The sequence below is a fragment of the Danio rerio genome, chromosome 6, assembly GCF_049306965.1.
Source record: "Danio rerio strain Tuebingen ecotype United States chromosome 6, GRCz12tu, whole genome shotgun sequence".
In the NCBI taxonomy this organism is placed as follows: domain Eukaryota; kingdom Metazoa; phylum Chordata; class Actinopteri; order Cypriniformes; family Danionidae; genus Danio; species Danio rerio.
In genome coordinates this window covers 14,349,981-14,363,585 of record NC_133181.1, presented here as the reverse complement: position 1 = coordinate 14,363,585, position 13,605 = coordinate 14,349,981, and the positions used below count along the sequence as shown (strand labels likewise).

The 13,605-nt window shown below is 35.7% G+C and overlaps 2 protein-coding genes across 7 annotated transcripts in view; one reads left to right on the top strand and one right to left on the bottom strand.

The window, feature by feature from the left end:
• The window catches only part of fmnl2b (formin-like 2b), a 59,153-nt gene extending 55,248 nt beyond the window's left edge, over positions 1–3,905 (top strand). For all 6 annotated transcript variants that reach the window (XM_009302260.5, XM_009302262.5, XM_005165857.6 and 3 more), the window contains one exon: positions 2,768–3,905. In XM_009302260.5, coding sequence (XP_009300535.1) covers positions 2,768–2,877 — 110 coding nt within the window. In that variant the 3' untranslated portion in view covers positions 2,878–3,905. The remainder of the gene's footprint in view (positions 1–2,767) is intronic.
• asic4b (acid-sensing (proton-gated) ion channel family member 4b) overlaps positions 1–13,605 on the bottom strand; it is a 750,743-nt gene that overhangs the window by 295,599 nt on the left and 441,539 nt on the right. The gene's annotated exons all lie outside the window — the stretch shown is intronic.

Genomic DNA, 13,605 nt, shown 5'->3' with positions numbered 1-13,605 from the left:
GAGGTACTGTGATTCAAAGCCACGCCTCCTGAAATCACGAACGCCCCCACCGCGTCACTACAGCAGACAACCCACTAGTTCATGTCATCCGCCATTAGTTAGAGTTTGGCTAGCGGTGTGCAGGAATTACATTTATTACTAAGCCATACTTACATGCTATTTCAGAGCGAATATTCAGAGTAGCATGGTAAACAGTAAAGGAAGGCTGTCATTAAAATGAACCAATGTGAATATAAAAGCAACTTCAGCTTAATAAAGCAGCGGAATAGCGCTATTTACTGATGTTTTGTCGTTAAACTAAATAAAAATCTACATTATCAATGCTGTCAAGGGTCCCTTATAAAACTAAAAATAGTCACATCAATCTTTTGCTGGGAGATTTTACTGGCTGAACACGTCTGTGCATATACGCCATTCATAACACAACTCACTCTAACGTGAGCTTAGCCTGACAATAATAGTGTTAAAACAGAACATTACCTGTCTAACAGTAATACTTCAGCTATGGTGTCGTCCTTAATCCAGTATGCAAATGTAACTCCAATTTTGATTCAGGATTTTCAAAAGTTTCAATTCAGTATTTGATTGCTGACAGACAGTTTAAACTACTTATCGGAGTTATGGTAGATGTCGGCCCGGCAATATTTAATTGGATGAACATTTTTTAGTTTTATGCCTTACCCCGAATATAAAAATACATATAAACACATTTAGATCATTTACTTTAATTATTACTATTGGACTGTGAAGAGACTTTTAACCAGCACAACAAAAAATGTTTCTTAAGACTATCACCTACTTCAACGTACTAACAACCTTATTTTCATTAATTTGTAATAAATGTATTGTTCATTGTTTGTTCATGTTAGTAAATGCATCACTTAGCATTAACTAATACAGCCTTATTGTTACCGAAAAACAAATACTACATTTTAATTTGCTAAACATTACATTTCATAACAAGTCAAATCAGCGTTCTTGCCGCACAATGCCCCGTCACCTATGGTAAGCACTCGGTCCCCTAATATGATTTTAGCCACAAGGATTCAACACCACTGTGCCCTCATGCTGCTTAAACTTAAATTAACCAGATATTTTTTAAAACTATTTGGTAATTTTTTGATTATTCTAATTGGGTTATAAATGAGTAAAGTTATCAAAATTGCCCCAAAGTGCTGTATGTGCTATGTGCTCATTAGCATTGGAGATGATTGTACAAATAATTTAGCAATCTTTTCCTAAAAATAGGCTTAGTAAAGCATGTAAAATGACATGTTCAAATTATTTTTATATTAATGTCTTTTAATTCTAGTGTAAGCTATTTCAATTGTTTTAGAAAAGTTTATTTTTTTTCTTTTTCCTTTTTATTTTACAAAACTTCAGACAAAATATGTTTTCCTTCCTTGTTTTCATTACGTTTTTAAAAACTGTTAACTTTCATGGAGTGCTCAGGTTTGCATCTTTAAACAGTATCTAATTTGTTTCAAATGTAAAGTAGAAATCAACAATCTCAGCCATAGTTCACATGCAGAAGCCTCCTTTTTCTTACAAACAATGGTAATAACTTCTTGATTGTAGTAAAGATTGCAATATTAAATAAATGTGTTATGAAAGATAACCGTAATGCAAAGTAGGCAAATCGTGTTTGCACAATTTAAACTAATAAATTAATTGTTTGATAAAAAAATAAACATTTTGTTGTTGTTTTGCTTTAGATTGCAATTAGCATGTAATGATTGTTAAACAATACATTAACAATTACCATAAAAATTTATGTTTAAGTTTCCATTTTCAACCATCATATACAATCAACACAGGCTCATTGTGAAAACGTAGCCTTATATTCGGTCGGTTGGTCAGTCAGTAAGTCAGTCAGTCGACACCTGCCTCTGGTGGGTTTACTTGAGAATATCAGGCGTGAATGGCACTCGGGACAGATCTGAAAAAGCGTACACAACAGTCTCTGGTGGATTCGCAAAAACTGCAAAAAAAAAAAAGTAGCTCCTGGGATCTCTTTTGCTTTCTCCAGAAATATATATAGGTGTACATAATCAGAATGAGCCTGGGTTGCATGTTCAGTTGAAGTCAGAATTATTAGTCCCCCTCTGCATTTTTTTTATTATTTTTTAAATATTTCTTAAATTATGTTTAACAGAGCAAGGACATTTTCACAGAATGTCTAATAATATTTTTTCTTCTGGTAAAAGTCTTATTTGATTTATTTCGACTAAAATAAAAGCAGTTTTTAATTTTTTAAAAGCCAATTTAAGGACAAAATTATTAGCCCCTTTAAGCAAAATTTTTTTTCCTATAGAACAAACCATCATTATACAATGAAATGCCTAAATACCCTAACCTGCCTAGTTAACCTAATTAACCTAGTTAAGCCTTTAAATATCACTTGTATATGTAGTCAAATATTATTTACTGTCATCATGGCAAAGATAAAATAAATCAGTTATTAGAAATGAGTTATTAAAACTATTATGTTTAGAAATGTGTTCCTCCGAACAATCTGAAAATTCTTCTCTCCATTAAACAGAAATTGGGGGAAAAAATAAACAGGGGGGCTAATAATTCAGGAAGGCTAATAATTCTGACTTGAACTGTGTATGGAGCTGTAATATTGTGCATCCCTACAAAACTGATCTAAAACTAACCCAACATCACACATTTGCCTGCTTCAGCCTCGCCTCATCATCATAATATCCGCAAGCCGACCCTTAAGTTGTTTTTCCACCAATAACAGTTGACCTGTTTTTCTCAGACCTGCGCAACCAACCCTTCAGACGGGCTGATGCCCTCAGAAGGAGCGGGAGAAGAAACTTAGAGGTGCAGCACCTTCAGCTACGGACCGTGGAGATCAGCACATGCTAGCCACCATTGTTCAGCTTTTGAATCTACTGAAAACAACACACACAAACACACACACAAAAGCACACTTCAGACCAAGGATAGATGGAGAAATGTGACACGAACACTTCTGTTTACCTGGGATCTGGAATCTCGATTTAATGGACTGTTTTATGTTGGAGAGAACAATGAATATTGTGAATCCTACAAATGGACGATGAGCTAGCAAATGATTTAAGACATTTGGGTTTTATTTCCACGAAAGAGCAGAATGAGGTCTTGGATTTTGGCCTACTTGTGTCGTTTTACCACCGTTTTAAAGCTGCGGGTTTTTCTGAGGGGAAGAGTTACAAGATGCACTTTTATTTTTTATCTTTAAACATTGAACTCGGATCATCTCAACTGGACTTGTTTTCGTTTTTTTTTAAATGTGGATGAAGCTGGACTTGGTACTGTAATGCTATTGAGGTGCTTCTTTGCAGATTTAAACATGTTTACTACCAAGCATTCACTACCAGTGTGACATTGTACACATCTCATTTTAATAATCACAGACTTGCTCTCCTACCGGTTTTATCTCATGTGACGTTTGTGAGCTGTGAAAAAGAGTTTGCTGTTTTTTTTAAAAACAAAAATCAAAGACATTTCATTGGACAAAAAAAAAGGCTTTTTTTTAAATGTACAGATATTTTGCTACGAAATCGAGCCTCTTATTTTTTACATTGTTCATCCATTGTGGTGCTGTACATATTGTTGAAACGAACCGACCTGTCCTGCAATATCACTGGAATGTTATTGACTTTTTATGTTGTGTAGTTTGACAGTATTATTTAATTGGATGGTGAAGACGCTGAATCAACTTTCTCTGTGACCTGAATTGCTCTCTCTCATCACTGTTGTTGCATAATGGTAAATGTCTGTGGTTGCACGTAACACTTGAAAGCTTGAGCAGACACTAGTGGCACATTTAACGTTTTTCTACTTTGATCTCTTTAACTGGAATCAGTGGTTGTGTGCAAATAAAGCAATGACACCAGCACCGTTAAAAAAAATCTAAAGTCGATTCTTTGTGCGGTCAATGTGAATTTTATTGGTTAGTGGTTTAATTTGGGTCACAATTCACGGTATCAACAAACCATTAACTAACAAACCATTAATAAACTACTAATTTCCTGTTTGTAAATAGTTAGTAAGGAAGCAGTTGGGTTTAGGTCTTGGTCATTTGTGGTAATAACCCAGTAGTTAATCCAAGAATTGTGACGTAAACTAAAATGTAACCTAAACCACTATTGTACTGCAATTGGCATTAGATTTATAGCAACAAGACTACATTTACATAGACATCAGGTATCAAATTATTTGCCTTAATCTGAATAAGACAATAATATAATTAAGGTGTGATTAACGTCATTGCGTCATCGCGCTATCCACATTTCCGCCAAAGTTTCATGTAATTTCGACTGTTTTATTTTTCATTTGTCTACTTTAACTGCAGTTTGGCACTTTACCTTTCATTCAGGAACATTTCATTCATGCCCCCGTGACAAACAAGATATTGGATGCGAGTATTAACTGCTTGAAGACTGTTGTTTTAATGGAATTTGATACTGCACGTCATATTGGGAAACAAACAGCATAGTCTCATTCTGAAAACGTAGCCCTATATACGTTTCTAGAGATCAAGAGTTATGTAGCCAGAGGTATGTATGGCTGCATTTCATTTTTACATTTTTTTTTCAAGCTTACCAGCTGACCACTTACCTGCGTATGGACTGCTTTCCCACTGTTACCAGTTTGTCTGGAAGCTCTCCATGTACGTTGGTGAACTTGAGATGCAGAGAGAAGTTGAGCACGACGACGGGGTTCAAATCCAGAAAAGAACGTTTCCAGAAAGCGGGTAAGACAAAAACCAACTCATGCTTATTCTGAAAACGTAGTACCGTGGACGTTTCTGGAGAGCGCGAAATATGTCCTGGGAGGTACGTATGGCTGCATTTCATTTTTTTAAACGAACTCTATGGCGCGGCATGACGCCGTTCCCTTTCGCGCTTACCGGGTGACCGCTTACCTCCATGTGGAGGGCTTTCCTGCTGCAACCAGTTTGTCCAGTCAGCTCATCGTGTACGTCAGCAGACTTTGAGACGCAGAGAGGAGTCGACCACGACGACCGGGTTCGACTCCGGGGAAGAGCGGTTCCAGAAATCAGGCAAGACAAAAACACAATCCAAAAAATAAAGCGAACGAATTCATAAGAGGGTGAGAATGTGGTGAAGTACGAAAACGTGGTAAAAAAATTAGACGAGGGCTTTTCTTTTTCTGGACAGCTTTTGTAAATTGTTGGTTGGGTTTAGGGAAGTGAGCGGGCGGGTGGGTCAATCAGTAAAATTGGTTGGGTTTGGGAAGGGTGGAGAAGGGGAGGGGGGGTGGTCAGCTGATTGGCCGGTCGCACAGTCAATCATTCAGCTCTCGCAAGAGACATTTGAGATACGAAAAAGCGCACACAGCGGCCTCTCGTGGGTTTGCGAAAACAAAAACTGCAAAAAACACGTACCTCCCGGGACAGATTTGGCGGTCTCCAGAAACGTCCACTGGACTACGTTTTCAGAATGAGCCTGGGTTGACAAAAACAGAAGTCACAAAATAAAACAAACAAGTAAATAACAGGGTGAGAAGGTGGTAAAATCTGAAAACGTGGTAAAAATCAGACAAGGGCTTTTGTTTTTTCTGAAACAAAAGTTAAAACTGTTGGTTGGGTTTAAGGAAGTGGGTGGTCAGGTCAGGCGGTCGACAGCAGCCTCTGATAGAGAACAGCAGGCGCGAATGGTACTCGCAAGAGAAATTTGAGATCTGAAAAAGCGTACACAGCGGCCTCTAGTGGATTCGTGAAAGCAAAAACTGGGACGTATCTCCTGGGACGTATTTGACATTCTCCAGAAATGTATATATCGATACGTTTTCAGAATGAGTTTGAGTTGCAATTAACAGTTAGTAAGGTAAAAGTTTGTTTTAGGTTTTTGGGTAGGATTAGGGATGCAGAATAATGTCATACTTTATAACTACTAAAGAACAATTAATATCTTAATGATAGGCAGGTAATAAGCCAGTAGTTAATTGCATGAATTGTGACCTAAAAGTGTTGTCAAAACATTAACTTTACTGCAATTGGAATTGTTTTTTAGTGAGAATTTTGATTCTAGATACCATACTAGGGCTGCACGATATTGGAAAAATCTGACATTGCAATATTTTGTTTTTCTGTGTTATATATCGTATGTTGTAACCCAGGCTCATTCTGAAAAAGTAGTCCCGTGGACGTTTTCTGGAGACTGCGAAATACATCCTGGGAGTATGTATTTTTGCAGGTTTTGTTTTCGCGAATCAGCGAGAGGCCGCTGTGTACGTTTTTTCGTATCTCAAATGTCTCTCGCGAGTGCCATTCGCCCCCGCGCTGTTCTCGTTTAAACCCACCAGAAGCTGCTGTCGAATGACTGAATGATTGACTGGGCGACCGGGCAATCGACTGACCCACTCTCTTCCTTCCCTAAACCCAACTAATTTTACCGATTGATCCGCCCACCCACTTACTTCCCTAAACCCAACCAACGGTTTACAAAAGCCGTCCAGAAAAAGAAAAGCCCTCGTCTAATTTTTACCACGTTTTCAGATTTTATCACATTCTCACCTTGTTATTTACTCGTTACTGAGCAATCTGTGCATAGACATGGAGAGAAGTTTGATTGTTTTAACTGTGCGCTTGCTGTTTAAGCTGAAAAAAAGGAGAGAACTTCCTGCAATATCCAAAAAAAACTAATTTAATTTAACCACTTTTTTCTCTATGATTTGTTCCCACCATCTGAGGGCCCTGGCTGGACCCAGACATCAGTGTCCATCAAACCAACATCTGCGCCAGAGACCAGGCTACAGTTTGCTTGCCATGGCTTTTTGATGTACAATTGAAGTCAGAATTATTAGCCCCCCTGAATTATTAAACCCCCCTGTTTATTATTAGTAGATTTTTCAACACATTTCTAAACATAATAGTTTTAATGTCATCTCTAATAACTGATTTATTTTATCTTTGCCATGATGACAGTAAATAATATTTGACTAGATATTTTTCAAGATACTTCTATACAGCTTAAAGTGACATTAAAAGGCTTAACTAGGTTAATTAGGTTAACTATGCAGGTTAGGGTAATTAGGCTAGTTATTGTATAACGATGGTTTGTTCTGTAGACTATTGAAAAAAAATATATAGCTTAAAGGAGCAAATAATTGTGTTCTTAAAATGGTGTTTAAAAATGAGTAACTGCTTTTATTCTAGCTGAAATAAAACAAATTAGACCTTCTCCAGAAGAAAAAATATTATCAGACATACTGTGAAAGTTTCTTTCCATTGTTAAAAATCATTTGGGAAATATTTAAAAAAAAGTTTAAATTCAAAGGGGGGCTAATATTTCTGACTTCAACTGTTCATGGGACAGCAATATCAAGTACAAAAAAAAATTGCAGTATTTGAGCTTTTCTGGAGGTTTCCACATTTGAATTCAATCAGCTTGACCTCCAAGATTTCAGGGTTCTTGATATCCCAATGTAGAACACCCCAGGAACAGCAGAGGGTAGCAGCTTTAATCCCCATGAAATGACGAGCCATCTCCGCACTCAAATTGCTGTCGTAATGCAGCCAAAAATGGAAGATGTTTATGCAGGGCGAGGGCTGCTCTATGACCATGACAGTCCCTCCGTCTCAGCAGATGTGATGCACTAGCCCCTGCTGACAGACGGACTGGACTGTCTTGATCTACTGGCTGGACGACCTCCACTTGCTGGCCTTCGCAGTGGGGGGTTCAGAATAGATGAAAGGAGGCTCCTGATGGCAGTTGTCCTCTACAATGCAGATGCAGAAACGTCTGATCTAAAGAATATCAACTAAAAGCTTGTTTTCATCAAAGAATAACTGTAAAACTTTTCACAATCATTCAATTAATGGGTTAGTTCACCCAAAACATGAAAATTCTGTTATTAATTTCTCATCCTCATGTTGGTCTAAGACCTTCAATAATCTTCGGCAATACAAATTAAAACATTATAGATAAATTATAAATTAGTTAGACTATTATTGGTGCAGATCAGAGAGCTCTCTCATCCAGTGCTTTCTGCATCTGGTACATGTGTCTCTAAACCTCCTGGGGGGAGAGGGTAACCTACGCGCTGAAAAGTGTGGCACATCCTAACCCTTTTTTTTGGATCATATTTTTTTCTTTATTTTTAGAGAAAACTTCAGTGGCGTAGTAGGTAGTGCTGCTGCCTCACAGCAAGAAGGTCACTGGTTCGAGCCTCGGCTGGGTCAGTTGGTGTTTCTGTGTGGAGTTTGCATTACTGGTGAATTTGGTAGTCTAAATTGTCTGTAGTGTATGAGTGTGAATGAGTGTGTATGGATGTTTCCCAGAGATGGGTTGCAGCTGGAAAGGCATCCGCTGTGTAAAACATATGCTGGATAAGTTGGCGAGTCATTACGCTGTGGCGACCCCTGATTAATAAAGGGACTAAGTTGAAAAGAAATTAATAAATGAATGTTCTCTGATGAGTCCACTCTTACAGTCTTTCCCACATCCGGAAAAGTTACGGTATGGAGAACCCCCAAAGAAATGTACCACCCAGACTGTTGCATGCCCGGAGTGAAGCATGGCGGTGGATCAGTCAAGGACTACTGAACTATTTTGGAGGACCATGTGTACCCAGCGGTTCAAACATTGTATCCTAAATGTGGTATCGTGTATCAGGACGATAATACAATAATACAGTGGTTCTCAAACTGTGGTACATGTACCACTAGTGGTATGCGGGCTTCCTTCTAGTGGTACGTGGAGGAATTAAATATGTCATATATGTACATGCTACATATATTTAAAAATCTATCAAAAGTTATTTTATATATAAATATGATGACATATAGCCTATATGTATGAGGTCCAGGCAACATTTCCAGGTGTTGATATATGTAGGCTACATCAGGGGTCACCAACCCTGTTCCTGGAGAGCTACCTTCCTGCAGAATTCAGTCCCAACCCTGATCAAACACACCTGAACCAATTAATAGTACCTAAAGCAGCACTTGATAATTACAAACAGGTGTGTTTGGTCAGGGTTGCAACTGAAATGTGCAGGAAGGTAGCTCTCCAGGAACAGGGTTGGTGACCCCTGGGCTACATGTTAATACTTTAATACTACATGAATAGTATTAAATATAATATTAATACTACATGAATAGGCTACATGTTAATACTTTACATTTAAGTACTGAATTTTTTTTAGCTGTTAAAAACAGTAACCTATCATTTCTAATGTTTAAAAGCACATTTTATTTTAAATGTTGACGTTTTAGTTTGTTTTCGTTATTTTTAGTTATTTATGTTTTAAATACAGTGTTAATATTCAAACTTTTTATAACGTTTAAAGTGGCTGACAAAAATAAATAGGAATTAAAACAATAAAATAGTAGGAATTAACCTGCCTCATTTTGGTAATGTACAGAGCTGTAGATGCTTTACTGGGCCCACTACGCTACTCTCTTTCAATACTGCTCACTATGGTGGTACTTGGAGAGACAATTTTTTTTCGAGGTGGTACTTGATGAAAAGAGTTTGAGAACTACTGCACTAATACATACAGCAAGACTGCTGTCAGAGAGGTTTGATGAACATGAAAGTGAACATTTCTCATGGCCTGCACAGTCGCAAGATCTAAATATTATTGGGACACTGTGGAGTGTTTTGGAGGAGCGAGTCAGGAAACATTTTCCTCCACCAGCTTCACATAGTGACCTGGCCTCTATTCTGCTCGAATAAGCTTTTTTTTGGTGGCTGAAAATTGGTTGCATGCCTATTATATCTATAAACGTGTATTGTTCTCTGATGAAGTCACCTTCACAGTCTAACCCAAATCTGGGAACGTTGCGGTGTGCAAAAGCCCCAAAGAAGTTTACCACCCAGACTGTTGCATGCCCAAAGTGAAGCATGGGGGTGGATAAGTCATGACTTGGGCTGCAATATCATGGCATTCCTTAAGCCCAATACTTGTGCTAGATATGTGCGTCTTTGCCAAGGACTACCCAACCATTCTGGAGGACCATGTGTACTCAGGAGTTCAAACATCCTGACAACTGTGATGTCTATTGGAAAGATAATACACTAATTCACACAGCAAGACTATTGACAGAGGTTTGATGAACATGAAAGTGAATATTTCTCATGGCCTGCACAGTCACAAGACCTAAATATTATTGAGCCACTTTGGGGTGTCTTTGGTAAAGCGAGTCATATTTCAAAGCAAGGGTTTTAAAAAAAAATAGCATCAGCAGCTGAAATAAATTCAGATATTTTTAATTAGTTTAGTTTTTAGGGGAAAAAAAGTCTGTGGTAACATCTTACAGATACGCATGACATTTGAAACTTTTAAAATATTCAGGAAATCAACTTCTTTCATATATTAAAATGTTCATCACATATTTACACTAGTGGCAGTAAATAAATTGGAAAATAACTCAGAATGTATTGAATCTTCTTTTTTAGGTTTTCCTCTAAAAAAAAAAAAAAAAAAAAAAAAAGTCAGCCTTAATCAGTTTGACCAAACACTGGCCGTGTCACACCCCATATCCTCATCATATCATAACAGTTAATCCAGTGATAGTTGATTGTGAAAGTCTAATCAATTATTTTAAAACGAAAAAAAAAACTTTGGGCGTGTTATGACGTTGCTGTTTTCATGGTTATTAAAATGTTTACGCAATGTAGGAGTTTACACACCACATTAAAATTTCCATTGACTTCTTATTTCAGTACACAACAACATTTAAAAACAAGTTTAAAACTAGTTAAATCAAGCACAATTTATGTACTTATAAATTGCTCATATAGTACGTCAGATTACATTTGAATTGTGTTCGCCATTTCTAAGGTTTACTCATAGCAATAAGGTAAAAGTCCACAAGGTGGTGGTGTTGTATTCTGTGACGGTAATGTGCTGTTTTAAGTGCTGAGAGCTATAGTGCACTTAATAGCTCTATTAAAATGATTCCAAAGTTACAATAGACATGAGACTTGCACAAATCAAAAAGTTAATTAAATTCTATAAATGTAGTGTCCTTACTGATTTAGTGTTCATTTGCCAGTGAAGGCTATAATGCAGTTTATTCCACAAGATCTCAACACTATCCTACATTATATAAAACAAAAGCCTTCATTAGATCTCTCTGCACACATTGCATGTGTAATTGTTACATGTACCTCAATAAATGTAAAACTGGCCGCTGAACACAAAAAGAAGATATGCAACTCTGGTGTACAAAACATGAAGTCTTCAATCTGTAAATAGTCAAAAATACATTGTTATCAATTGTTATTCAAAATTTATTAGAGTATTAAGTAAAGATTAATTAGTTTTTAATTAATTAACACTTTTTTATTAGTAATGTTAATAGCTGTGATTTTTTTATTTATCTTTCTTTTATATATACTGTTCAAAAAAATAAAGGGAACACTTGGAGTTACATTGTGTTGTTTGAGAGTTCCCTTATTTTTTTGAGCAGTAAAATTTATTTATTTATGTATTTATTTGTTTGACTCTCTGATTCTAGATTTCAAATAGTTGTATCTTGTTGTAGTTGTAGTTGGATAAATATTGTCTTATCCAATTAAAGCTTTCAGATTTTTTCAGAAGACTTATTTTGAAGAATGTTAGTAACCCAGTATGGAGGATGAAACCTGCAAAAACTATAAATAAATAAATGAGTAAATAAATTAATACATTCCTGCATAAATAAAACAGTAAATAAATAAAATATATAAATAAATGAATAAATAAAGCCATAAATCCCTCCACAAATAAAATAATAAATAAATAGGCAAATATATAAATAAATGAGTAAATAAAAACGAAAATCCCTGCATAAATAAAATCATTACAAAAAAGTATGCAAATATTTAAATAAATGAGTAAATAAAAACTGTAAATCCCTGCATAAATAAAATATTAAATAAATAAAATATGCAAATAAATAAATAAATGAATAAATAAAGCCATTAATCCATGCACAAATAATAAATAAATAAATATGCAAATATATAAATAAATGAATAAATAAAAACCGTAAACCCCAGCATAAATAAAACAATAAAAAATAAATATGCAAATATTTAAATAAATAATTAAATAAAGTCATAAATTCCTGCATAACTAAAAAATTAAACAAGTCACACAACGGAATGAACCGCCAACTTATCCAGCAAGTTTTTACGCAGCGGATGACCTTCCAGCCGCACCCCTCTCTGGGAAACATTCACACACACTACGGACAATTTAGCCTACCCAGTTCACCTGTACCGCATGTCTTTGGACTGTGGGGGAAACCGGAGCACCTGGAGGAATCCCACGCGAAGGCAGGGAGAACATGCAAACTCCACTCAGAAAGGCCAACTGAGCCAAGGTTCGAACCAGCGACCCAGCAACCTTCTTGCTGTGAGGCGACAGCACTACGTACTGCGCCACTGCCTTGCCCTAAATAAATAAATATGCAAATATATAAATAAATGAGTAAATAAAGGCGTAAACTCCTGCATAAATAAAATAATAAATAAATAAATAGGCAAATATATAAATAAATGAGTAAATAAAGTCGTAAATTCCTGGATAAATAAAATAATAAATAAATAGGCAAATATATAAATAAATGTGTAAATAAAGGCGTAAATTCCTGCATAAATAAAATAATTAATAAATAGGCAAATATATAAATAAATGAGTAAATAAAGGCGTTAATTCCTACATAAACAAAATAATAAATAAATAAATATGCAAATATATAAATAAATGAGTAAATAAATCAGTAAATTCCTGCATAAATAAAATAATTAATAAATAAATGTGCAAATATTTAAATTAATTATTAAAAATTATTAAATAACTATTTTTGACTGGCTTCTGATGACTGACAAACATGTTGACCCAAGAAAAATTAAATATATTCAAGAATGAATAAACGTTTGGGGGGGACTTTCAGTTTAGAATTTTCTTATTTATTTACCCGCCCATTATTTATGCAAGCATTTATGGATTTATTTTCAAATGTATTTTATGTATTTGCATATTTATTTATTGTTTTATTTATTGAGGAATTTATTAATTTATTTACTCTTTTATTTATTTGCGTATTTATTTATAGTTTTGTCCTCCATGACACAGCAGTTTAAGTTCTTAATGACTTCCATTGTAATTTCAGTCCATACAAAGTGAGCAAGCAGGATGCAAAACATTTTACCTAAAAAAGTGAATCTTCTCATTTTGATTCACTTTGGTTGAACATTTTGTACAGGTCACAGTGGGATACCTGTATCCTGTCTGCTGGCTAATGGAAATCCCACTAGGCTGGGGACCAGTTCACGATGCAGAATTAAAGCGGAGAAAGACAAAAGTTGACAGCTCCTCACGCTGTGGAGAATGTGTGGGCAGATTCACAACTGACGCTGTCAGAAGCTTTAAGAGTGCTGAGGAAGTGCTCCATGAAAGACCTAAACCAGACATGAAGGAATATTATAGAGACACTGAAAAGAACTCACAGTTGTATAAGTAGTGAAGTATTTACTCAATTAGGACATGTATTTATATAAAATAAACTTCCGATAACTTTTTTATTATTAAAAAGATAAACCTTGCAATAGAGAACTGTTACATATGTACTGTGTGCTCTAAATTGGT